We start from the raw sequence: 26,484 nt of genomic DNA, 5'->3' as shown, positions 1-26,484 counted from the left end.
GTTATGCCATGGAGTACCGCAGGGGTCCATTTTGGCCCCTTTGCTGTTCAACATTTACATGAAACTGCTGGGAGAGGTCATCAGGAGGTGTGGGCTGCGGAACCATCAGTACGCTGATGATACCCAGCTCTACCTCTCGTTTTCCACCAATCCAGGTGAGGCAGTGGCTGTACTGAACCGGTGCCTGGCCGAGGTAATGGGCTGGATGAGGGCCAATAAACTGAAGCTCAATCCAGACAAGACGGAGGTCCTGTTGGTTGGTGGTTCTGGCTTTGGAGTGTGGGAATTCATTGCTGGGTCATGCTGTACTCACGTACCACACGAAGACCAAGAGTATTGTAATTTACCTATGTAACCATATAAGGCTTGTAACCATATAAGGCTTGTAACCATATAAGGCTTGTAACCTAAGCATTAAGGTGTTGGCTGCTTGTGTACGATGGCTAATTGGCTGTATTCAAATGCCTAGGTAAAAAGTGTGAAGTAATAAAAGCAGATGCCGGTGGTGAGGGGGGAGGAAAAAAGGAGGAGAGCAAGAAGAGAGAAGAAGAAAAAACCTTGGGGGAAGAAGTTTTTGCTGTTCTCCCCCTGCAACTAAACCGAGCATGCTTTGTAACTGATTTCTGGACTGCAGTCTTTTTTTTCTTTCTTTAAACTTTCTCGCGCCGCTTGCCGAGGTTGACTGGCTGGCCCAGCCAACCCGCCACATTGGAGAGGGTGAACTGAACCTTGTTCTGAATGGGGTTGCACTCCCTCTTAGGGACAAGGTCCGCAGCTTGGGAGTGCTCCTCGACCCGGAGCTTTCACTAGAAGCTCAGGTGACAGCAGTGGCGAGGAGCGCTTTCCTTCAGCTTCGGCTGATCCACCAGCTGCGCCCCTATCTGGAGTACGACTGCCTTGCAACAGTGACACATGCATTGGTGACTTCCCGTCTCGACTTCTGTAACACGCTCTACGTGGGGCTACCCTTGAAGACGGTCCAGATACTTCAACTGGTTCAAAACAGAGCTGCCAGGCTGCTGACGGGGACTGGGCGTTGTGTTCACATGACTCCAGTTCTCCGTCAGCTTCACTGGCTTCCCATTGAAGTCCGGGCCCAATTCAAGGTGTTGGTGATGACCTATAAAGCCCTAAACGGCTTGGGTCCTGGTTACCTGAAGGAGCGCTTGCATCCATATATGCCCAGCCGCCCCTTGAGATCGGCGGGGGAGGCCCTTCTCCGGGAGCCCTCAGTGGAAGAAGTTAGGAGGGTGGTTACTCGGAGGAGGGCTTTCTCTGCGGTGGCGCCTAAGTTATGGAATGCTCTCCCCGGAGAGGTCCGCCTGGCGCCGTCGTTCTTTGTTTTTCGGCGCCAGGCGAAGACCTTTTTATTCAAGCGGCATTTTAACTGTTAACATTATTGGTTTTATCTGGCCAGGGCGGCTTATTTTATTCTGTATTGTTGTATTCTTAATTTAATATTTATATTTTTAATTTATATTATAATTATTTTAACATAATGATGTGAGCCGCCCTGAGGCTTCGGCGAATGGGGCGGCATAAAAATGTTTTACTAAATAAAATAATAAATAAATAGATAGATAAATAAATACCTTGTTTTTAACATATTTTTAAAATCCTTTTTTACTTCGTACTGATCAGCCACCTGGATTCTGCCCTGATATGGAGTGGTATACAAATACTGTAGATAAATTCAATCACTTACAGACCTTTATGGAGGCAGGTGATGAAAGGCAGAGTTCAGTTACACTGACTGCTGCTTTGAGCCAGGGTGGTACCGCCTTGTAGGAGACGGCTGGACACTTTCTGGCAATCTCAGGAGGGAAGAATGCTTATTACAGTTAATCAATGTGGTAGCTCCTAGCTCAGCACTACTGCCTCAAGCCTCCGATGAGCTGATGAGGCAATCACAAGCCTCCATCAGCCACAATTTTGTCTGGCGTCACTCTGCCATTGCTGCAGTCATACCACTTCTGCGTCCCAGTTGATCCCCCATGAGACTGGCATTTAACACCAGCTGCCTTGCAAGGAAGGATGCTGTTGTGATGTAGCGGCCTTTCTCTGCTGCTGAAGAGAATGTGCCTGGTGGAAGATCAGCACAGCAATCCTTGTCCTTCAGTCAGAAAGCGCCTGGAGGTGGTCCTGCTGAGCACCAAATCTATCAAAGCAAAGCTCCTGTTTATTTTGCTTTAAAGCATAACGCTGAATGTAAATAGTGTTTCCCCTCCCTCTCTTAAAGCTGCATGCAGCGCAGTGTTTTCTTCTCTTTTTGCAATAGCCACCACTCTGCAGCTCGTCTCAAGGAAACATGAAGACACGGCCGCCAGGGACAGTTCCACCCCTGCTGTTTCCTGAGACGTTTTTTGCTTGCTTTCTGTGGCAAGCTAGGGGGACTAGCGAGCAATAAAGTGATTATATTTCTTCTTTTCCCAAGGAGGAAAGAATAGGGCCAATAAATTTAGCTCTGCAGCTTGGCTGTTTCCACCAGAGAGTGAGCAAGTTCGGCAGCTCGTGAGCTGACTGAAGCACGGGACATTTTCATGACTGGCAACCTGAGTCTGCAGAAGAAAATGAAGGAGCAGTAACCTTGCTTCCCTGGTTGCAAAATGTTCAGCTGGCTGGGCAATGATGACAGGCGAAGAAAAGACCCTGAAGTCTTTGAGACTGTGAGCGAGGGTCTGAAAAAACTGTACAAAACCAAGCTTCTCCCTCTGGAAGAATGCTACAAATTCCATGAGTTTCATTCGCCTGCCTTGGAAAATGCCGATTTTGACAACAAGCCCATGGTCCTGCTTGTGGGGCAGTATTCCACTGGGAAGACCACCTTCATAAGGTAAACTACGGCGTGCTCTTTATTTTTCCTGGGCAGCAAATAATCACTGGGCAGCATTGGGAAAAGGGTGAAAATGCGTGTGTGAGCATTGTGTTTCTATGTGCATATTTCAGGGCAGAATAAAACATCTAGAACCTGTGTTCCTTTCTTCTGGCTCAGGAGATCTGAGGGTGGAAGACCAGGCTGTTACCCTTCCAGGGTGTACCTGCTGTTAACAATTGCTTTACACACACCCTTAGCCATGCTGGTTTATCAGTAGTTCTTATTTGCCAGAAGAGTTTTGGGAAAGCCCTTCTGATGAGATGCAAAATGCATGAATGAATCCATACTAGCTATCAAATCGTTGCCATCCATACTGAAGAATAAGTTGCAATTCTGGCTCTGCAAGAAACATTCCTTTGTGCTTCCGTGGTCCTGGAGGTGCACAGAATCATGTCAAAAGCATGTGAGAGCAGCTGCATTTTACCAGCAAAATATTTTGCTAATATTTGTTGCTGAACTTAAACTTCTGGCAAAAGATCACATACATCTGACACTCATGACTGGAGTTTATTAAGAGGGTCTAATGTCACGTAACAGGACATTTCAGGACTTTGTGGAATCAGCTTTTCATAACTGAAGGATACTTTTGAGTGGGAGGAGATGGATTCCAGGTATCTTAAGATGGCTTCTTAGAAATTGGCAGTGGCAGCTGCAGACTTGAAATATATCCTTGAAATATGTAAGAGAAGTAATTGCATAGTCTTCACTGCTTAGCCATTTCCCCTTTCCTCTGTTGTTTCCCGGTTTCTAATTTAGATAGTAAACCCTTTGGAGACAGACACCTGTCATACCTGTTCTTTATAAAGTGCCACACGCACAGTTGTGTCATATAAATAAATATTCATATTCTTATATGTCAGCATCAAGTGTATGGAGGTTCAGTTTGAAAATATCTGCAAGTGCGCATCCCTGCTTTGGTCTCTGTGTCCAAAGTAAGGGCTGGTCAAAACTAGAGATGCTCTCTGGCTGTCATACTTACTCTACTGGTGTATGATTCTTGCAGTCATTAACCAGCCCTTTCTAGGGAATATTGGCAAGGGCCATGTGCCTAATGGAAGATCACTAGTAAGAGACTTTACATCACCTTGAGATGGTTCAGGTGTAGCTCCCATTGAGTGCTCAGCCTCTGGGTGGAGCCATTTCAGATTGCTCATACTACAGCCTAGAGACACAGACTTTGCCATTTTAATAAGTGCTTGGCCTCAGCCAGGGTTCAACTGCAAAGCTTTCCCTGATGATAAATCGAAAGCCTCTAAATTCCTGTCGTGTGGTTTATGTCCAGCATGTTTCCTCCATACGGCCAGGGCACCCTCAATGGGCCCGTCCTCCATGAGCCTTCCTTCTCACCACCATTGTCCTCAGCTGCAATAGTGCTTCATCAAGTTTTCTTTCCCATGGTTGCTCCCATGGGCTTGCTTGCTTGCTGGGCCAGCAGGTAAGCCAGTAAGTGAGCCAGTGGTTCCATCTACCACACCACCACCGTGGCCTAGGTCAGAATGAGAGGTAAGTGAACAAGGAGGTGGCAAGGCGGAGCAGAGGAGCAAGGCCACCCTACCAAGTGCCCAACCATGTCCATTCTTGATGCTGTACATGGGCACAAGCGGATCATGAGCAAGAAGTAGGATATAACCAATGCCAATTTCAGAAGGTTGTAATGGGAAGGAACTGGGGAAACATTCTAACTTCTCTGGCCTCCAGGGCGTGTAATGGAGATGCAGTCCTCTTTTAGACTGCAGTATCACACCTCCTCCTGTGTGTGTGATACTGTGTGTTCTCCTTTGCTGCTGCTTCAGAAATAGCAAGCATATCTCCATGAACACTGATATTTATTCTTTATGATCTGCAGGGAAGACATTCCAAATCTTTACCTAGCCCTTATGGACTGTAAAACAACTCTTGGAATTTTCCTCTAATAGCACAGACAATTCTTCTGCTAACGCTAGAATCTCTCTTCTGGATTAGTATAACTACAGCACCTCTGTAAAATGGAGCTACTCAGAGGCTGGAATAACTTATAAAGCGTATGAAGGGTTACAGAGAACTTTGCTTTCATTGCTGAGAATAATATCAGGAATTCGGGTTTTTAAGAAAACATTAGGGACTAGTGGAGAATGGTTTTCAATGCTATTCCTCCTACTAATAATTCATTACTGAGAAGGCAATGAACTGGGAAAAGATAATGAAACTGGCAATACTTGGTGATCCGTAATCTTGAGTGACCTAGGCATGTCTGCATGCTTTGATATTGTTGAAATCCAATGCTTGTAGCAAAGACCCAAATTAGGATTAACCTGGCAATTTAGAAAAACAAAACTGTTATCCCAGTTTTAAGCCAGAAATTCACTTATTCCAATAAGGCAGACATTTTTAAGGAGAACATGCAATGGTGGGATAAACTGTGTGCAAAATTGGGAAGGTAGAGAAATGATGTGAGTAAAATGCCCTTTTGGTGTATTCTGTTGATTCTTCCCTCAAACCTAGTGCTAGGCAAAGACCTGGTTCATATAATCCAGCAAGCCCCCATAGTTTAAATAAACCTAAGTAGCTTGCTTTAATCCCCACTATATGCAGGGCATGCCGGCAAGAGCCAGATGACATTTCCCTCATTACCCATCCTGGTGTCCGTCATGTTACCTGAACCTGGGCAGCATGTTGGAAGGGGAGGCAACCCTACTGTGGGCAAATTGAAGTCTGTTTCCCCTACAAGCCATGCTTCCTAGGTTCAGACAACAAGACAAGCCTTTTAGGGAATGTTATTTAGGGAAGTGGCATCCAACACATATCAGCACATGCCGGGGATTAAAACAAACCACCATGCCTAGAAAAGACAGCTGCTTTAAGCTGCAGTCTAACACGTATGCAGGAAACAAGGCTGGGGAACGCTCCATTAACCTGAGTCCAGAGGATAGAGCATTCATCTTGGAGACAGAACAGAGCTGTGTTCAAGTCACACTTTAGACATCAGCCTAGTGTGCAATATCTCACAGGCCCTCTCTCCAGATAAACCAGCTGCTTATTTGTAGGTTGAGCATTTGCAAGATGGGGCAACTATCCACCTTACTATGCAATCTTCCATCCCCAGCATATGCTGGCAAACGTCAATATTATATTTTGCCTCCAGGCTTCATATTCTCAATAGCGCTTCTTGCTGCCTCTAGAGCTTTACAAAAGACAACTTCAGCCTTTCCCAACTTGATGACTTCCAGACTGCAACTCCCAGGCCTCCTGGCCATTGGCGATGCTGGCTAGGGCATGGTGGGAGAGAATGTCCAAAGCACCTGCACATGACCAGGTTGCAGAAGGACAACCTATCATGTTATGAGTGTAGCCCTACCATGGAGCAGCCTTATTTTAATCAGGTGTAGTTAGTACAGTATCTTGTATGTGGACCTTGCTTCTTTACTTCAGGTGGCATTTCATCCCTGTCCTTTCCTTTCATATTAAGTGCAATAGCAAGCAGACACTGGTTCTCTTTAGATTGTTTCAGAAGGTTCAGGAGGACTTCAGCGAGGCAGCTGAAAGAGACCCAAGAGTCTTTCCATATGTGATATAAAGCTCTGTGAATGCTGAAAGACAATAATTATTAGTTGCCAGTAGTACTGTACGGAGACCAGACAGATTAAAATCTTGAAATGGTTGTCAGTGATAATCACCAGTGTTGGACCACTGTGTGATCACATACCATGAAGACAATGGCCTGAAGAAGCTTAGTTGAATCCTCCCTCTTTCACCCTGAAAGTCTGAAGAATCTGCTTTAGATCAGGGAGGGGGCCAAATGGAATTGTCACCCTCTCATGCTGTCTCAACAGTCAGGGGTATTGGGCAAGGTTACAGAGGCACAGCCAAGAAAAGCTGGCTCGTTTTAGTATTCCTGGAGGCTTTGGAAGTGAAAAGAAAGGAGCCCTACTGTGTTTAAGGTCAGTGAAGCAAGGCTGAAGTATGCCTGTCTGGTTCCAGGGGAAATCCAACTGTGCTCCTTTACAGGCCCAGGAAGCAGTCTCTTTGTCAGCTGAAGGATACTGTTTTCCCCTTAGATGGCTTATATTTCTTCTCTTCCTGTCATGTTCCCCCAATCCCTTCAGGTTGTCCTATCAGAATGCCAAAGTGTGTAGCAGGCTGCAGGAGCTTAATTATATGGCTTGAATTCCTTTCGATGTTAACTGTATCTCTTTTAATGACCAAACAGGGCTAGGGTCTCCTGAGAGAGAAGCATCTTTTGTGCTTGCCAGGCCATCCATCTTTCCACAGTTGGTTTGGAGTTGTTGTTGCTGTTTATTTTTACAAAGATCAACTCTATGTACAAGTACACCAACACTAGTGCATGTTGGGTAATCTAGGTCAGTTACACAAAAGAGTAACTGACACTTGGGATAGTTGTTGCTTTTGCTCCTCGTGGCTAGTGCTGTGCCAATATTTTAGACAAGGATTTTGAGGGGACATGCACAAAGGGGAGTACTTAAAAGAAATCATAGTCATATATTGGGTAAAGAAAGAGGAAGAAAATTTCATAGAATCTAATAGTTTGGCCCAGAGCTTACTTTACAGATGTTATGAAATGCTGGAGGGGTTTAACCCTTCCTTTAACTAGCTAACTAAACACAGAAATCCTTGCATGAATCACAACAATTTCACAGAATGTTTGTATTTCCTGGACCTTGGGCAGCCCTGAGAATTTTTCCAGAAGTCTTTTTCCCTTCCCATGCAAAATTATTATTCCATTACATCTATATCTTGCTTTTCCCCCTCTTGTGATGAAGTCAAAGCAGCTTACATAGTCCTTCACTCCAGGTCATCCTCACAAAAATGATCCTATGTACTAGGATGGTCTGAGTGAGTGACTGGCCAAAAGTCAGTGAGTTTTCAGGGCCAAGTGAGGAGTAGAACCCGGATCTCTCAGGTCCCTAGTCCAACTCTGTAACCACCGCACCACACCACACCAACAGAAGAACCACTGCTTCTTCCACGGGCAGCAAGGGGGAAGAGTTTTAGAAACTGAGAAGGTCCTTGTATTTGTGAGGACTGAATGCAGAATACTTGTGCATCTTACTTTACAGAAGATGGTCCTCCAATGGATGACATCTTCTGTTTGAAGGGCTGTGTAGTTCAAAGATAAGGGACCATCTGAAATGGCCTGCTGACAGTGAGCATCTGAACAGCAGACTGAGTGGACCTGCAGTCATAGCCTTTGATATTAGCTGAAATGTAATCCTAGAAAAAATACCTTTCACCAATGCAATCAAAGTGATGACCATGAGCATCCTCCAGACAATTAGCTGAAATCATAACGGTAGCTCCTTTGGTTTTGTAACCTGCACATGCTTTGACTATGTCACGTTAAACTTATTTTTTCTAATAAATTAAGCCCTTTCAAATTGAATGTTTTTTTAAAGAAAAGCTAGAACTACTTTATTTTGTTCATTTGTATTGTGACTTTTTCCTCTTAATGGATGGTTCAATCCATTAAGATTCTGTCTTATAACATGCACTTATTCCTTGCTCTTATGATCTGTTTTTGAAAAGCCTTCACCACTACCTGGTTCTCTTTGTCCCATGACTACCTCTCTCTTCTTTTCAGTAGCTTTTTAAATTCAATAGTACATTTTCTTGCTCATTACTCCAAAAATCAATTTCTCTCCTTCCTTCCTTCCTTCCTTCCTTCCTTCCTTCCTTCCTTCCTTCCTTCCATTCCTTCTCCCATAATGTAAGAGTCATTTATAATTTTTTCCTCCTCTACAGATTCCCACAGTTACCAATTCTTCTTTCAGCCAAACCCCTTTTGGCCAAGCTGCTTAAATTAAGCTCCCATCTAGACAGTTTGTATGCAATTTTACTAAATATAAAAAACAAGCCATCTCCTCTATTTACTAACGTTTCCATAGGCAGAACCAGGAAAACGTGCACAGAAAGACACCAATGATCAGTTTCTCCTTGTTGTATATTCTACTTCCACATCTACTATAAATATTGGCTCCTATTGAAGATACTGCAACTTGTTGTAAAATTTTATTCTATTAACAAGACCAAACGCCCATTATTGAATCCTTCTAGAATATTGCATTACTTTAAAGCTTGCTTTCTCCTTTGGATTGCAGTAGTGCTATCCAAGGTTACTGCCTGCAACCTTCCAGAAACAGAGTTTTTGGGGGCCCCTCCACAGGCACTATTAGAGGTGCTCACGGGTAGCATATGAAGGATGCCTCCTCCAAAGCTAAGCTGGAACTATGACATGCTTTATGTTTGTTCTTAGGTACCTTCTTGAACAAGATTTCCCCGGCATGAGAATTGGACCAGAACCTACCACAGACTCTTTCATTGCTGTGATGCGGGGAGATGTGGAGGGTATCATTCCCGGAAATGCACTGGTTGTGGATCCAAAAAAGCCCTTCCGGAAGCTTAATGCCTTTGGCAATGCCTTCTTGAACAGGTTAGTATGGTGTTATCTGATATCAAGCTACTTGCAAGGTAATGGAAAGATAAGTTCCTTGGCTCAAATGGGGTAAAATCTGGACTTTGTGGAAGCTCTATTGAGAAAAGCAAATTCTGTCCTAATCTTCACCCAGTGAAAGCACCAGCAGCAGCCACATCCTTTCTTTTTATTTTTGTTCTAGAGTATAAATGGACCAAGCTAGACTGGGTCTCCGGCTTGGGGGTTAGCTTCAGGAATTCCCCCTCCCACTACGGGAGCACAATTTATGGTGGGACTGCTCTGGATTGAGGGCACTCTTGCAATATCTATTGCTAAAAGCCTTTTCTATGGATTTGATGGATGAAGTATTAAATCAAGGGACTGAGAACAGGTTTTGCAGGCAGGGTCAAGGTGTTATGTCGCAGCTGCATGTACAGTACATAGCCCTACCAATAAAATACCTAGGAGAAGGAGGCATTGCTAATTGTCTGTTATAACTGCCTAAACCTGTTTTGTTGGCATTTGTTTCCTTGTCTTTTCACCGTTAAGATGAAACCTAGCCAGCACCATGAATTTCATGATGTGACAAATATGACCATAATATTCCAGTGGATGAAAAATAAAATGCATCTAGTGCATAAGATGAGAACAGTTGAAAAACATTCCTCTTACGGGCATTTTTATTATGGGCAATTATTATGGGCATTTGGACTTCCAAATTGCTGCTTCTTGTTTCTTAGATGGAACCAGCTCTTCACGATTTCTCCACTGTTCAGTGTTATATTTCTGGATTTGGTCCATTCCAGATCATTTGCATTTTTCCTCCCTCTACATTACTGGTGAGGACACATGCATTAATCAGCCCTGCAAATAAGCAGCCTTGAAGTCATTATGTGCATGACTGGTGAAATATTACACCAAGTTCTTAATGCAGTCATTGCATCCAGATTGCTTGTTTGTGGTATAGTTTATTAATGCATATCTATGCATTACAATGGGAATGGGTAGAGTTGATTAATGCATGAGTTAAAGCTGGAGATCAAGCGAAGTGGGATTCAGGAGAGAAAAGGTACGGCCAAAGCACCCTAACCAGATTTTGTATGGGATAAACATATATTGAGCAATGGACTTAAGCGAAGTGGTGGCAGGAAGGTAGGCATTGCTCTTTAATTCCAGCAGATGGGAAACTGTGAGCAGAGTAATGTGTTCAAACTAACCTTGCAGGAACATTCTGAAGAATGGCCAACTTAAAATTCTGTGGAAAAAAAGTAGAAAAATGTCTTTCACCACACCTAGCTCAGTTAATCTTTGCACAGAAAGGCTTTAAGCTGCATCATCTGAATCATGAGCATGGTATTCTAATGATCTGCACTAGGACAAGATGGAAGAATCCTTTGGCTAGGGATGGTGCCAGGATGATGTAAAGCAGGATTTCCCATCCCGTAATGCGTAGTATACTGAAAGAGAAACCAGTCTGGTAATGGTGCAAATGCTTTGTGGTTCTCCAGGTATCTTGTGGTGAAAAGGATTCCTGTAAGTTCGTCTTCTCACTCACTCAGCAGAGTATCACATAAGGAAGAAAAAGATTATCAGTTGTAGCTGTAACTGGCAGCCAAGAGGACTCAACCTGCCAGATGATTAAGACTACAGCACCCAGAATCCCAGTGAACATGCCAATGGCCCAGAATTATGGGAGCTGCTGGTACAGAGCATCTGGAGGGGTGGGCCACCCTGCTTCAGCTGCTCCTTGCTCCTTTTGCTTGCCCTCCCCTCCCCCTTCGTTCAGCCTCTCTACCCTCTGTAAGGGCAGCTGTCTGTACGGTTCGGGTCAGCTGATGGGGCTGATCCTTCCTGAGCTGCTCAGTTGTGTGCCTGCTTCAAACAGCACCTGCAAAGGGTTCACCTTTGAACAAGTCTTTAAGAAAACTGAGGTGCCAATGCAACACAAGTTTCTGTAGACAGGTATAGATAGCACATGCAGGTGTGGAGGAACCCTGCCCCCTGAGGGGAATGAAGGTAAATGAACAGTGTAAGAGGGGGGTTACAGGTTTAAAAAAGAGGCATTCCACTGGCCCTTTCAAGTACCCCCTTTCCATTCCTTCCAAAGAACTAGAAGTGATTCTCCACTGAGAGTCATGCTATAAATAGGAACAAGGACTTTGAGCACTATAAATTCAATCCAGATCCTCATTTAGCAGCGTATCCTAGAGCAGACCTCTACTCAGGACACTCCTACTGATGGAAACTGTGGTGGAGAGGTGATCTCTGGCAATTCCTCCACCACCTCCAGCAGGAAGGGATACACAGACACAGCCCTCACTACAAGAAACACCAGCAGATTATAGCTTAATGCTCTTTCTGCCAATAACTAAGCCTGAGGAGAGACATCTGCCCCTTTCCAGCATGCAACTCTTTTCCTGGCTGTCTACTCACTAACAAGCCAGGTTTAAGGGTTTGGTACTTGTGTGCAAAGCCCTAAACAGGACCAAGAGTTTCTTCTCCCTTGCCAACCTGTGTGGTTCATGAGGTCATTGGAGGGGATGCTTCTGGTAGCTGAAGTGTCAGACTGGGAGAACATTCAAGATACTATCCATGGTACTGAGCCTATGTTGGGCATAGAGATCAACACTGTGGATAGCTCCTATAAAGCTTAGAGTACAATCTGGCTATACAGCCCCACTTACACCACAACACCAGCCAACAGTTCACATAGCTTGTGGCTGAATAGGAGTCTACCCAGAGAAGAACCTTCAGGGGCTCAGCTCCCTTTCTCTAGAACTCCTTGCCTCCGGAGCTCAGAGCTGCCTCTGGAAGCATCTTTCTTTAAGGAAGCCTTCCTAAATTAACCAGCCATGGTTTTTATTGATTCTGTTTAATGTATTGTTTTACTCCTTCTTGTTGTTCACTACTTTGAAATCTGCATTCTGGAATATGGAGCTATATGCAGATGATGCAAATAAAATAAAGAATTATTAATCCTTGTAGACCATTGGAGGTGAGAGGTGGGGGACTACAGAAGCTGAGAAACTATTGAATGACTGGTGGTTACAGGATGAGACCAAGGGAAGAGGGGAAGCCAGGAGTGTCTGTCTCCTAAGAGTGTTGGATCTGGCCTGAAGGCCCAAGTTTCTCCAACACATGTTGTAGCAATATCAAATGCCTCCTGTGTTGATTTCTAATTCCAGGATAATTCAGGTCCTCACAGAAATACTCACAGAATACTCCTTAGGCTCATGTGCCTTTTCCAGCAGGATGTGTGTGTGGTACTTTTTGTTTTGCTTCTTGGCCCAATCTGCCTTCTGACCTTTCTGGCATTTAATTAGCTTGGTACGGCTTCTGCAGTGCTAACTAGCAGAGATGTCTGAAGGTCCAGTCTCCTGCAGAGGAATACTTAAAAGCAGGAAAAACAGGCATATTGGCAGAGCAACCTAAATTCACTCAGTAAAAGAGTTCTCTCCACAGCAAATGCAAACCACTCAAAGAGGGACAGAGAGTGGAGCTGGTGGCATGAGGCCAATATTTCATTTGTTATTTTGGAAAATAAAGCTGTCATAGCATGCTTTCAGGATAGCAAGCCCCACACCAGGGTGGAATGCACAGGCCAGTGTTGAAGGAATAACTCTTGCTAAGCTTTCATACTCGGGGCCCATTTTAATGCCATTCACCATCCAGACTACTTGTTGCCAGATGCAGGGTGTGGAATTAATTTTAAGCACACATTGGCTTCTGACTGAGGCTGCATCTTCACTGAGGTGGGTAAAGCTGTATTTGGGTTTTCAGTCTGCAGGTGAGGTTCACATGTTCAAATGCCCCTGAATTCAAAGCTCTGGGTTTCAAGGAACTTCTGTTATTAAGAAGAATCCAGTTGTGTGAGCCTCCATCTGTACTTTCCATTTTAGATTTCTGATTTCAGAACCTCACTTTTGTCTGGATTTTGTAAATCATCTAATGTGAAATATCCTGAGCTGTCAAATTTCCAACTGCAGTTGACAAATATCACCAGATGGCAACTACTGATTTCAAGCAGTGAATATTAGCCAAATATTCAATGTTACAATGCATAGAAGAGAGTTCAGAAGAGAATTAGTTCCTGCTCTGGATATTATCCATGCTTTGTTACCCTCAGTACTTTATTTCAGTAGGGCTGAATCTCTTTTAGCCCAAAAGCCAGATTCAATGTTAGAACAACTCTTGAGGCCCCAGTCATGAATAGGACCTGAAGCAAAAGGGGATGGATGCAAAATATACCCCAATGCCAGCACATTTTAGCTTACAGCACTTACTGCCAGTAATTAGCACTTCAAAGGGGCATGTCAAACCTTTTCACTGGGGTGCATGGATTGCAAAGGCTGGGAACCCCCCAGATGTTCAACAGTGGTGGGAAGGGGAAGGGGAAGCGGGCTGCTGCAGGGGAACCCTGAAGGGCCAGAGTAGAAGGCCAGGAGCCAGATTTGGACCATGAGCCTAAGATTTAAAACCTCTACTTGACTGTGTTTGGTTTTGTTTGTTCTTGTTCTTAGATTTATATGTGCTCAGCTGCCAAACCCGGTGCTTGAGAGCATCAGTATTATTGATACCCCTGGGATCCTTTCTGGAGAGAAGCAAAGAATTAGTCGAGGTAAGTAAAAAAACTGCTTCCAGTTTTGGGAAATGGATGCACTTGCTCTGGGTTTGGCTTAGGTTTTGTTTCAAAATATGCAAACATGCAAATTGAGTAGGGTCTGATGAGCACATTCTTACAATGCTATTGATTTGATCCTAGAATTGGCTTCAGAATGTCCTGCCTGTATAGCTGTGCACCAAGCTAGCATGTTGATTCACCTTTGCTAAGCTAGAAAATTGCAGGCCTGCAGCTGGATGGGTGACTACATGTGGAAATGGAGTAGGGTAATGGACATGATGGTCTTGTAGGCCTCTTCCAACTCTACTAGTATTTATTAAAAGTGGAAATCAGGATTGAGTGCCTATATTTCTCAAGTAAGCACCATTCCCCTTCAAGAAGGAGATAACTCATTTTTTTAATGTATCTCTCACTAAAAACATATACCAGTGAAGAGAAAAGTGATGCATTGATGGGCAAGAAAATTCCAACCTAGCCCTTGACTTGACATGCTACTTTTCTGTATGTATTTTTTTAAAAAAAATGGAAGTGAGGCATTTAAATATAAAATACACCCCATCCCCAGCATTTTGAAGTAGTATAATCCAATGAAAGGTACACTAATGAGCTAATGTGCATGGGTCTACAGTTTATTCCAGATGTGGGTGAATGATGACAGACATATTTAGGCAAGGTTTTTTTTTTTTAAACCCATAGATCTTGCTTCCTTCCAACTCTGCACCATGCCATTTATAGGCCAGATCTTAATCTTATATATGTTTACATCAAAAGAGATCAATAAAGGCAGGCATGACCCTACCATGAAGCAAAGTGAGGCAGTTGTCCCAGTTGGCTGGTGCCGGGAGGTGGCAGAAAACCTTTGGCCAAGAGAACTGTGGACCAAGTGGTCTATCCTGTGTCCCCTAAGCTAGCCTCCTGCCTCCAGCTGTGGTGGAGAATGGGATGCTGCCCCATTGCCAGAGCTGAAGAAAGTCCCGCTGCTGACCCAGTTGGTTTTTATATACAGGATAAGGGAGTGAGCTATCTTGTCCTTTGCCTCAGGCAGAGAAATATCTTGGGATTGCCTTGTCTGGAAAATGCAGCTAAGCTGCCAACTGAGTTTAATGTGACAGGTGACGTATTACTTGCACAGAAATTCTGTTTGTGTCTGAGGTTGTGGCAGCTGTGCAGGGACAACCCAAAACATTTTGCTAACAGAGACAGGAGACAAGATGCTTCTCCCATTCCATGCACAGAAATGAAGCAAATAGGCAAGTGAATTTTACTTTGGCGCTGGTGACAAGGCTGTGTCTTCCACAGTACCTGAGGGCAGTGGGCTAGTTTAATGAGGAGAGGAGAGGCCTTGTGGCTCACACAGCTCAGAGGGGGATGGCCAGAAGGGGGGCTTTGGCAGGATGACTGGGGGACTAGCCATGGCCAGTCCTAGCATTAGGCTGACTGATGGACCCACATTGGGCAGCAGAGCAGAAGAACAGTGAATTGCATTGCCTCCCCTGATGCACAACACCCCTGCCAGGACCCTCCAGCCACCTCCAGTGCATGCTCCATAGCAAGAGGGCAACTCACAGAGTTCTCCAGAACATCCTGCTGGCTACACTGCTAGCAACTGCTCCTTCTTATTGCAGACTCTCTGGGGCTCACCAACCGTACCTGCTTGGCCAGCTGGCTTGCTGGCTACTCCCTCACTTGCTTGGCCAGCCAGCACATCTAGCCATTCACTCCTGCCTGGCTGGCCACTCTTGCCTTGCAGCCCAGCGGCTGGGTACAAGGGAAGAATGGCCAGTTGGGCTGAATAGCCCAGCAAATGAGGGAGCCACCTGCTGGCTGGACAAGCAGAAGAGAGGCAGATTCACTGAGCCAGCTGTGGCTTCCAGGCTGCTCCCTCCCAAAGCAAGCTGCTGCAATCCTTCATTGTTAGCTCTTGCAAAAAGAAGAGTCCCGTGAGAAACAATCCTTCTTCCCAACAATGCACACCGAGTCCCAGAGGACTTACTGTCAGAAGACCTGTGTATGGGCACTGATGTGAAACTTGTCCCGCACTTCTAAATGCTCAACATCACGCCTCTCTTGTGTGCCATCTATGGCAGCCTTCTCAAGCTTGATGTCTGCAGAGTATTGGACACAACTGGCTGGAGCATGCTGGAATTTGTAGTCCAGCCCCTCTGGAGGACACCAGGCTGAGGAAGGCTAATCTGTGGTTGATTAAAGACTATGCAACAGTCCTTTAAAAAGGATGCTGCCAGACAGCTTGAAAGAAGAAAGGAAGGGTAGCGATGGAATGGAACCAGCAGATCAGCCAGGAATTAGTCAGATTCTCCGAGGAAGCACAGCAGTGGGTAGACATGTTTAAAAATTATTAGCCCTGCCTCATCTGGAGGGCTGGAGACACAATGGACTACAATCTGCATCTGAATGGCGCCAGGTTAGGGATGGCTGGCTTAAAGAAAACAAGGAGCAGCATAAGCTAAACTTTGTGGTGGGGGAGGGCATGCCTTGTGCAATAAATAGCTGATTAAAGGAAACTTTGAAAGATAAGATCTAGAGAGCAGATTAGATTCAGAAGAGTAAACAATCAAGCAGACACAAAAGAGGAAATCATGGAAAATGTGCAGATTAAGACTATGCAAGCATCCATGTTTGTTTCTATAGACATGTATACTCTATCTTGCTTTAATTAGCTATTTAATTTGGACAGCCAATCCATGCAACCCCCCCCAAAAAAACTCTATATAAGGGAAACCATTGATCAAAGCAGTAAAAAAGACAGAAAGTGAAATCCAGACAAACAGAAAAATGAAGCAAATTAATGACCTCTACAACCCTATTTGCATTCTCTCTCCCCCGCTCCTTCATTCTTTCTTGCACTCTCTCTTACACACATGCACACACACAACTACCCCTTAACAATATGTGTGCGGGTTACAAGATGCTGGAAATGCACATTTTAATGAGCTGAACGAATTGTGAGTCCAATATAATAGCCTGATTATGTAGAAACCTCAATCTAGTAGTTAGTGCCTTTGGTGTTCTCCAGGTAGCCCTCAGCAGTAGCCCTCACCTTCCCCTTCTCCTCCATCTGAAAAAAGGGGAGATTTCCAAACTCTGCAACTGCATGTACTTTTTGGTCCATCTCATAAACTGAGCTGTGTAGCATTTCCTCCAACTGCAATATTGCTACTAGGCATAGGAAAGTTACCAGCAGTACTCCTTGTTCATGCATGTCAGTGTATTCAATAGGAAGGACCATAAAATTATTATTTTTGTATGTAGACAGATGATACAGATACACATACATAAATTATATAGATATAGGTATGTGACTGTACTTTTGGAATCTAAAACTTTGCTAAAAATATTTTTTAAAAATCACACTGTTCCAAAATCTTACCCTTTCCTCCTATAAGATGTAAGACAGTCCATTTTGAGGCTGGCTGGCTGGCTGGCTCCCATATTGATTAATATGTGTTAGTGCCAATATCAATCACACCACAGGATACACACTGTTCGATCGAGTTCATATACACCATTTAACGGGTCAATACTTGGAACAGGAACAGTGTTTTCATAAGCACTGGACCATTTTGTCAGAATATCTTTTCTGACCTGATCTTAAATAGATCACTGAGTTATCAGCAGATTCCAAAATAAGAATGCTCTTCACAAGCTTGCCTCCAAGGATTGCTGTTTGTTTGAAGGCTTTTGAAAATCTGGATCATGGAGAAAACAGAACTGCATCACCAAAATATGACCAAGAATAGGTGGCACGGTTACAAAGCTAACACAATGTTATGTAGAAGTCAAGAGGGTGAAGGGAGAGAAGTTAAGCCCCTGAAAACCATCTTTCAAAAAATGAAGAGATCGTTTTGAAACTTGGAGCATGATTCCATTCTTGTGCAATCCGTTTTAGATGGATGCTAGTATAGTGATTTAGCAGAAATTACTCCAATGGTGTAGTGAAGGCAGGATTTGCAGGGAGAAAGCACTAAAGCACTCTTTATTTCCAAGGATGCTGAAGTCTCCCACTGCCTTCCTCAGAACTGCCTGTTCCCTGCTGAGCTTATGTGCACCCCTCACGGTGGCTGGGCTGCCAGGGGGCAGGATAGAGGGATTAATTTTTCCAGCAACAATATATTACTCCCTGTAGTACGGATGAATTTTCGGGTGGCTTTGTCTTGAACAGAAATGACAACCCGTTCACTTTACAAAAGACCTGCTCTTGGTGGAGATAAAACTGCTAGAACTAATTTGTAGGTGTGGATGAATCCAGCTGCCTAAATGTTTGGACTCTCCATGCCTGAGGCACAACTATGGGCAACTGTCATGATGCACACCTGCACTTCAAAACTTGCCATTGTGTGCAGCAGCGTAGAGAGATCCGAATCTAGTGTCCTCTCCCCTTCAGTATGAAATCCACACTTGAGCAATGCGTCAAGCTGAGATGTGCTCTGCTCTACTTTGTCTTCATCTAAATGTTAGTTCTGGATGTCTGACACACGTACATCATTCTTGGCTGAGGAAGTAGTTCAAAGGCACTGCTGTGGAAAGTCACTTATATAATTCTGCCTTGGAAATGTTTGCTTTTGTCAAGATGTCCCTTTGTTTGTTTTCCTTTTGAAGGAAGGGAAAGCAGTTGTTAGCCTAGAGTAGACATTCCAAATTAGTCTGCTTATCCAAAGTCTTCTGAGTGGCGTGATATGCACCAGGAACAACATATTTGCATCACAAAGGCAGGTTTCCCTACAATCTATATGGCTGGTATCATGGGATTCCTGGTGCATAATCTATTTATGCATAAGTGCAATGCACCCATGCAGAGCACCCCAACAGAGCGCAGTAAAGCAGCATTCCCCGACATCAGCTGCATATGCACACAAGTAAACGGTGCTCCTTTATCCTGATGTTCCCTCTCCATTCGTCCCAAATCACTTGTTCTCTGGGCACCTGCGAGGAGATGTGGGCATCCATCAGATTCCCTGGGCTCGGCTTCCCAGGCTCAAGCCACTTTCTGGCAGCCATGGGTCTGCCTGACTGGCAAGTGCACCAAGCAGCAGTGCAGCGCTTAACAGGACTCAGGAGGCCCTGGGCGATCACAACACAAGCGGCATCCTTCTTCTGTGCACATGATCTGCAGCTTCTTGTGCTGCACATGATGCAGAAAAAGGTGACAGGTGGCACATCTGGGGTTCTGTGAGTGTTCCCAGGCTTCCTTTCAGCCCAGCTCACTTTCTAAGCCAGGGCCAAGCATGAGAGGAAGACCATGAGCTGAAGAGGGACGGATTCCAAGGAGCTTTGTTGCAACATGGCACTGACTTTAACTTGGGAAAGAGCAATGTCCAGGTGGGTACCTGGAAGTTACATACTGGCTGGATATAATTTAGATGCTGATGCAAAAGTCTGACAGTGTTCCAAGCACAACTGTAGGGCACATATGGGAGTGTGGCTTGCAAGGCATTGACTGGTACTGCATGCAGGCTGAAATGCGCCAATTCAGTCTTCCCAAGCCTGCAGGTGTTTTGGGCTTCAACTCCCACCAGCCTCAACCATTGCAAACAGTGGTCAGGAGTGTGGGAGGCTGTAGACCACACATCTACAGGGCACCAAATTGGGGAAGGCCAAGCCAATGGATGCATCTTGAGTGACTGCCACTGAAAAATCATTTGGATCGTTGGATCGTCGATCCTAATGGTAAATGCAAAATATTTGCACAATTAGAAAATATGTGTCTTCAAGTACCAGATCCCTTTGAGGATTTGGTGATGAGGCTTGGTGGGGAGGGGTATTTCAGCTTTACTTCTGAATTGTGAGTTATGGCTCCACTGCTCACTTGATGCAATTAATTATAGCACGTTATAAAGTGTAACATATCCCAGAAGCAGAAACAGGAATATATTCTTCAGTGGTTCCATGGCACACTCAAGCTGCAATGGCATGCTTGTTCTTTAATAGTTTTGGTTACAGAAATAGTTATCCATGTATCTCAAATGGCAACTTTCTCCAGGCCAGTGCCCTTCTAGTTGTCTGGAGGATATTGGGAATAGTACTCAACACAACTGGAGGGTATCACACTGGGAGAAGACTGATACATGACATTATCTCTGATTTTATAAGGACCTTTTCTTCCTCACAGGCTATGACTTTGCTGCAGTCCTCGAGTGGTTTGCTGAGCGCGTCGATCGCATCATTCTCCTCTTTGATGCCCACAAACTAGATATCTCAGATGAATTCTCACAAGTTATCAAAGCATTGAAAAACCATGAGGATAAAATGAGGGTGGTACTCAACAAAGCTGACCAGATCGAGACCCAGCAGCTTATGAGGGTTTATGGCGCCCTCATGTGGTCTCTTGGGAAGATTGTCAACACACCTGAGGTGATCAGGGTCTACATTGGTTCCTTCTGGTCCCACCCATTGCTCATCGCTGATAATCGCAAGCTTTTTGAGGCAGAGGAGCAGGACCTCTTCAAAGACATTCAAAGCCTACCACGCAACGCAGCCCTTCGGAAGCTGAACGATCTTATTAAACGGGCACGGCTGGCCAAGGTAAGTGCCAGGCCCAGGTGTGCCTTTCTTCACTTCTGAAGGTAGCTTGGTAATCAGACATAAAAGGAAGGTAATTGGACTACAAATGGGCCACTCGTGAAGAAATTGTAGGGTCACTTGTGAAAAAATTAAAGGATCTGTCCCAACATACAGCAAAAGTGTTAAAATTTAAATAGGTGACCAAATGGCACCCCAATTGCGGAATTCACCCCCCAGAGAGGTTCGTCTGGTGCCACCACTTTATTCTTTTCAGCGCCAGGCTAAAACCCTTTTATTTTCCCAATGTTTTAAGGCCTGATTGTTTTAATTGGGGTTTTACTGTTAGTTGAATTTTTAGGATGCTGTGTTTTATTTTACATTTTGCATTGTTAAGCCATCCTGAGACTTTGGGAAGGGACGGTCTAGAAAAGTTAAATAAAATAAAATCAAAAAGAGCCAGAATGGATTTCTGATAAAACTCCTGCTTCATCCAGGGTGCTGAACCAGTTCCAACATCCTAGGGTTTTCTTGAACCTGAGGTTGTTGTGAGTGAAGTGGTTGGTTCTCTCTCCTGACTCCTGGACTAAATAGCCCTACATTACCATGGATCTAGAAGAGAGTTTTTCATGGCCCAGTCCACATGTCATGTTTAACAGTTTGGGAACTCACCATCCACACACTGGTTAGCTCCAGGAGGAAAAACCAGGTGGTGGGAACCAGCACACTTGCTGCATCCTCCCATGTTCATAACAAGACAGAAGTTAAAGAAAACAACCCTGGATTGTTGTGATAGGTCAACCAGGACATTTTTTCTAGGTTAGCCTGGATGAAGAGAGATAATCAAACAAATAATGACATGCACACTCCAACATACACATGTTTGTGTTGGCAGTACACATGGGCATTAGTCTTGTAACAGTTCTAATAACTGTACTGTAATAATAACCATACAAAGAGTCCCATGTGTGAACGAAGAACAGATTGGGCTTATTGACTGATTGATTTACATTTCTGTATTCCCTTTCTGCCCAGACATCCAAGGCAGTTTATAGTTTCTAAATATAGAAACAAATAAATGTTATCACATGCATACACAAAAACCTCAATTGAATATGCTTGTCTTGGGCCAGTTGAAGGTCTCCTCGGGAACTGAGGACACGAGCACTCTGGCTGGCTTCGTCCCCTCTGTGTTCTCTCAGGTACAAAGTTCTGAAGTAGCCTCAGGAAAGGTGCCAAAGGGCTAGTCCCACAGTCTTCTCAAGTTGTCAATGGACCCTGCAGACATCTGGTTGGACACCATAAAGCACTGAATGCTGATCTAATTGGTCTTTGGTCTGTTCCAGCAGGGCTCTTCTTACATTCTTATAATGCTATTGGTTTTGAGAAAGAGAGCCTTATAGTGCCTAAGTTGGAGGTACCTATTCCCTCATATATCTCTCTGTGAGCCTTTAGGAATTGCCACACATGAAGACAACATGTTCAGTAAATTTTTCTTCTCCGGTTCATGGGTAGACATGGTTGAATATTTCCATTGCTGAGTACTTCCAAGCACTCACACCCCACCAGAACCTGCTGGACTTGCTGCTCCTTCCACCGTTTCAACTGTTTGTTGGCTTGCCTGTTGTGTTGGGAAGGAGGAGCATTAGTTCCACGGCCTACTTCTTCACTGCCTCTCAGCCTGTCAAGAGAACAAGCAGTAACAGTGATGGGAAAGAGGATAAGGAGCAACAGCAGCTGGTGACAACAGTGATGAGAAAATCAGCTCACTGAAGCAAGGGCCTAGTGAGGGTATCTGACCCAGGGGCTCTCCAGAACTTAACCAGGCCCTGTTCATTATAATAAAATTTGCCCCAGGATCTTGGCATCTGATTGGATTTCCTTCACATTCAGGATCTGAGAAAATAACTTTGACAGCTGAGTGGAGTCTAGGCTACTCCATCCACCTCTGACATTATCTGTGATGTCATGCTGAATCACTGTTAGACATAACAGAATTGTTTTTGTTGTTATTTTTGGTTGGTTGATTGACTGTTTTTAAAGCTGACTAATGACATAGCTGGTATCGTTTATCCTTGTTTCAAAATTCTTGTTCAACCTTAATGTTTCCTAAATAGCTTTGAGCACATCACAGTGTCTCAGTCCAGAATACCATTAGGTTTTGCAGTTACCATTATATATGCTTCCATTGATAAATGAGGTCAGATCTATAAAAACTGGGGGATAATTCTTTCTAAAATAGAAAGGAAAAGAAGAATGGTCTCTGTATGTGGAGATACATGAACATTATATGCTAGCAATATTGTGGTGTTCCTATTACCCTTCTTTTTTTAAAAGTATACCACCTTCTGTGATGCACCAGGTCCATGCTTACATCATTAGCTCACTTAAGAAGGACATGCCATCAGTTTTCGGCAAAGACAGTAAGAAGAGAGAACTTGTGAACAATTTGGGAGAGATCTATGGGCGGATTGAGCGAGAGCATCAGATTTCACCAGGAGACTTTCCTAATTTGAAAAAGATGCAAGTAAGTGCCAGAAGCAATAGAGAATCTGAGAACAGCAATGGTGGAGAATGTTCCATTTCAATTACATGGAATAAGCTGAATTTGGCTGCTCCCTGTACTAGAAAATTCTGATTCAGAAGAAATACTGGAACCCAGAAGAGAACCCAGTTTTCAGTTTAGGTTACTGTAGAAGGGGAAATCTGCCTTTCTTCTGCCTTCCAGAATAATAGGGCAATGTGTTAAACTGTTGTGGTAAATAGAAAAAAGAAAGGAAAGTACCCGGTGTCACACACTAAACCAGTGTAACACATTAAAGGCTAATACCAGCAATGTGACCTACGTTTTTATGGATGAGACCCCGCTTTCTCAGATTCATGGGCTGGGCTCTGAAGTGGGCAGCCCTCTGTGTTGACAACCCCAAAGTCCAAGCAGTGCAAGGAAGATCTATTGTTTAGAGTAATGCTTTTAAGCATAATATTCTTACTCTGCTTCTCTACAAAGCAATTCAAAGCTGACTTATACAATGCAGGCTGATTTTGCAGTTTAGGAATACAGTGGCAAAAATTGCTTCCTTCTTGCAGTCGCACCAATAACCCCTTTCCCCCCTTGCACTAGCAAGCGCTAGTGCAAACCTTGGGTTTACACTAACCTGACATCATTAGTGCTATTGTTCAGACACCCATGCATGCCACCCAGTTAGACGTTGCAACATAATAGAATTTTAAAGTGACCTCTAATCAATGCATACCAATAAATAATACAAAATCAGGCAATTAAAATAGTCTGCATGTTAAAGCAGTAAATCCAGGATCAGCAGCTTGATGGTAAAATGTATGTCTTGCTTTTGAAAGCTGGCTGGAACTGAGAGGTCTTCAGCAATCATCGGAAAGCGAATAAAGAGGGTGCCAGACAGAGTCCCCTGCTGGGGAGTTCAGAGTCCTGGCAGGACAGCTGAAAAAGCCCATCTCGTGTGCCCTGACTCACAAAGGGATGGAACATGAGTTGGACTTGCCCTGCTGACTGTAAAGGCCCAGCAGTTTCATATCGAAATGGGTGTTTTCTAAGGTCCCTTATTCTTAACTCAGAGCTAGTAAGTAGGAATGCCTTGCGTATATTTGCCATGCCAGCGCCTTCCCCAATCTGGTGCCCCTTCAGAGAGCTAGAACAACACCACCCTGGTCATTGGCTGTATGATCTGGGGCTGATGATATTTGGTCCAAAACATCTGGAGGGTATTGGGTTAGGAAAGGTTGTCCTAGTGGGTAGAGCAACAGGAGCTGTGTCATGCCACATGGGTGAGGTTTACAACAAAATTGGGCCAGCAAGCTGTACATTTGTGGCTGGCAGCTCTGGCTTCCAACCCCCATGTTTTTGTGGAGGGATGCTGAACTTGCTTGTCACCAGACTTGCCCACTGTCTGTACTCCTGGCTAGTTCTCCCAAGAGCAGGAGCATTAAATGAATTTTGGTGGCATGTGTGGGACCCGGGAGGGTATAGCATTGGGTGGTTGCTTGGAAAAGGCTGAATATTCAAGTCCTTCTGCTCCTGCCATGTATGCGTCACATCCATCGTCCTTTGCATTTTCTCTAACTTGGGGGCTGACTGAGAAGAAAACATGTGTCTTAAATGGTTTTTTATTCATCTTAACATCCTAACCGTTGTTCCCCTCCTTCTGGAATTTTGCCAGTTTAAATGACAAGGACACCTCTGTGTCATGTGCCATTTTCATACACACCGCAAAACAAACAAAACACCATGCTGGAGCAGGAGTAAAGGAGGGAGAGCACTCCTACATCACCAACTACACCCCCTTCCATACAAATGCTGAATTCAGATTTCTGGAATTGTGCAGAAATTTGCAGTCTGACTTGATTCCAGATTCAGGATTCAGCCAGATACAAAGTCCAGCCCTTACAGCAAGTTCTTATACCTGTTTCTAGTTGCTGCCTTTATAAAGTAATTTGCCTTCTCTGTCTGATTGTGTGGTTCAGATGCAAAGCACTTTTCCTTCAGGGAACAAAACCATGCTGTTATAGTGTGTCTCAGAGTTCATCCTTCCATTAAGCTAGCTTTCAAGCTAGCTTAATGGAAAGTAGAGGCAGTGACAAAGGTTTTAGCAATGCACACCGTGGAGTTTGCAAAATCCATTGCCTTTTGCTTGTTAACTCTTTCTTGGAGAGCTATCATTTCCTCTTTCTTTTGGGACCGTGCAATGTGCTCTTCTGCATGGACGAGGAACATGCTAGTGCAGCGTATCCCTTTTCCACTGCACTCATTTGAGCTGTAATAGCCCTATGTACATAGCCAGAGCTGCAGGACTTTACAGGGAAAGCCACAGGTGGGCAAAGCAATGAATTGAGGTTCCTCAGAATTTCACTGTATTTAATTTGCTTGTAAAGATCACAGCTCGGCTCTTATCGCATGGCTTATTTTCACACAGAACTGGAGGAACACAGTGCCAGGAATATCCTGAAAAGAACAACTATTTATGACATTCATGGCCACTGTAGGCAAGAGAGAGCCTTTTTGCATCTCTCATCCAGGGCCAGAAACTGGGGCTGAATCAGAGCCATGGCTTCAATGTGGTAGCTGACGCTTCTGTGTGCAGACTATATTTGGGAAGTTTGTTGGCAAGTGGGAGCCCACAGCTGCAAAGTGATGCTGGGCATAGGCTCCTGGGCTCCTGGTATTACTCCTCTCCTATACTGAATGGCGTAAAGCACACCCTGTTCTGTGTCTTACAGGAACAGCTGCAGGCCCAAGATTTCAGCAAGTTCCATCCTCTGAAGAGCAAGTTGCTGGATGCGGTAGAGGATATGCTGGCCTACGACATTGCTCAGCTCATGGTGCTTGTCCGCCAGGAGGAGTCCCAGAGGCCTGCCCAGACGGTGAAGGGAGGCGCCTTCGAAGGCACCCTGCACGGCCCCTTTGGGCAGGGCTATGGTGAAGGAGCAGGGGAAGGAATCGACGATGCAGACTGGGTGGTGGCCAGGGACAAGCCCATGTACGATGAGATCTTCTACACGTTGTCACCCGTCGATGGGAAAATAACTGGTGCTAATGCCAAGAGGGAGATGGTGAAGTCCAAACTGCCTAACTCGGTGCTGGGCAAGATATGGAAACTGTGTGATATTGATAAGGATGGGATGCTGGATGAAGAGGAGTTTGCTTTGGCTAATCATCTCATCAAAGTCAAGTTGGAAGGCCATGAGCTTCCCAGTGAGCTTCCACTGCACCTCATCCCTCCATCTAAGAGGAAGTTGAGGGAGTGAGGCTCAAAGCAGACATTACTCCAAATGTCTGTCTTCATTTCATTTTTACTTCAGATGCAGGGATCCTGTTATAGATGCTAAAAGGCCCCTGTCCCCCATTCTAGGGTCCTGATATGGATCAGGATCCTGCACCTACTCTCAAGTAAAAATGACAAGAAAAATATGCAACTGTGTTTAAGGTAATGTCCTGAGAGGCCCCTAGAAAGCATGGGGAAGGGGAGGAGGAAAATAAAGTGGACTTGCCCACTTTGTACCTTTTGAGGTGTGAGGTCACCTTTTGGCTTATAG

At 44.5% G+C, this 26,484-nt stretch overlaps 1 protein-coding gene across 1 annotated transcript; it reads left to right on the top strand.

Moving 5' to 3' along the window:
• Positions 1 to 2,606: 2,606 nt before the first annotated feature.
• On the top strand, positions 2,607 to 26,196 carry EHD3 (EH domain containing 3). The gene is made up of 6 exons (XM_044448293.1): positions 2,607 to 2,833; positions 9,123 to 9,299; positions 13,802 to 13,899; positions 20,030 to 20,442; positions 22,781 to 22,945; positions 25,669 to 26,196. Exons 1-6 carry the CDS (start codon positions 2,607 to 2,609, stop codon positions 26,194 to 26,196), a joined length of 1,608 nt encoding a protein of 535 aa, XP_044304228.1.
• The last annotated feature ends 288 nt before the right edge of the window (positions 26,197 to 26,484 follow it).

Source organism: Varanus komodoensis, unplaced genomic scaffold (genome assembly GCF_004798865.1).
Source record: "Varanus komodoensis strain SLA01 unplaced genomic scaffold, ASM479886v1 scaffold1, whole genome shotgun sequence".
In the NCBI taxonomy this organism is placed as follows: Eukaryota; Metazoa; Chordata; class Lepidosauria; order Squamata; family Varanidae; genus Varanus; species Varanus komodoensis.
This window is presented reverse-complemented; position numbering and strand designations above follow the sequence as displayed.

Coding starts and splice junctions, on each gene's coding strand:
- EHD3 (XM_044448293.1), top strand. CDS start 2,607: ATGTTCAGCTGGCTGGGCAATGATGACAGGCGAAGAAAAGACCCTGAA. Junction 2,834..9,122: donor GGGAAGACCACCTTCATAAG/GTAAACTACGGC, acceptor GTTTGTTCTTAG/GTACCTTCTTGAACAAGATT. Junction 9,300..13,801: donor GGCAATGCCTTCTTGAACAG/GTTAGTATGGTG, acceptor TCTTGTTCTTAG/ATTTATATGTGCTCAGCTGC.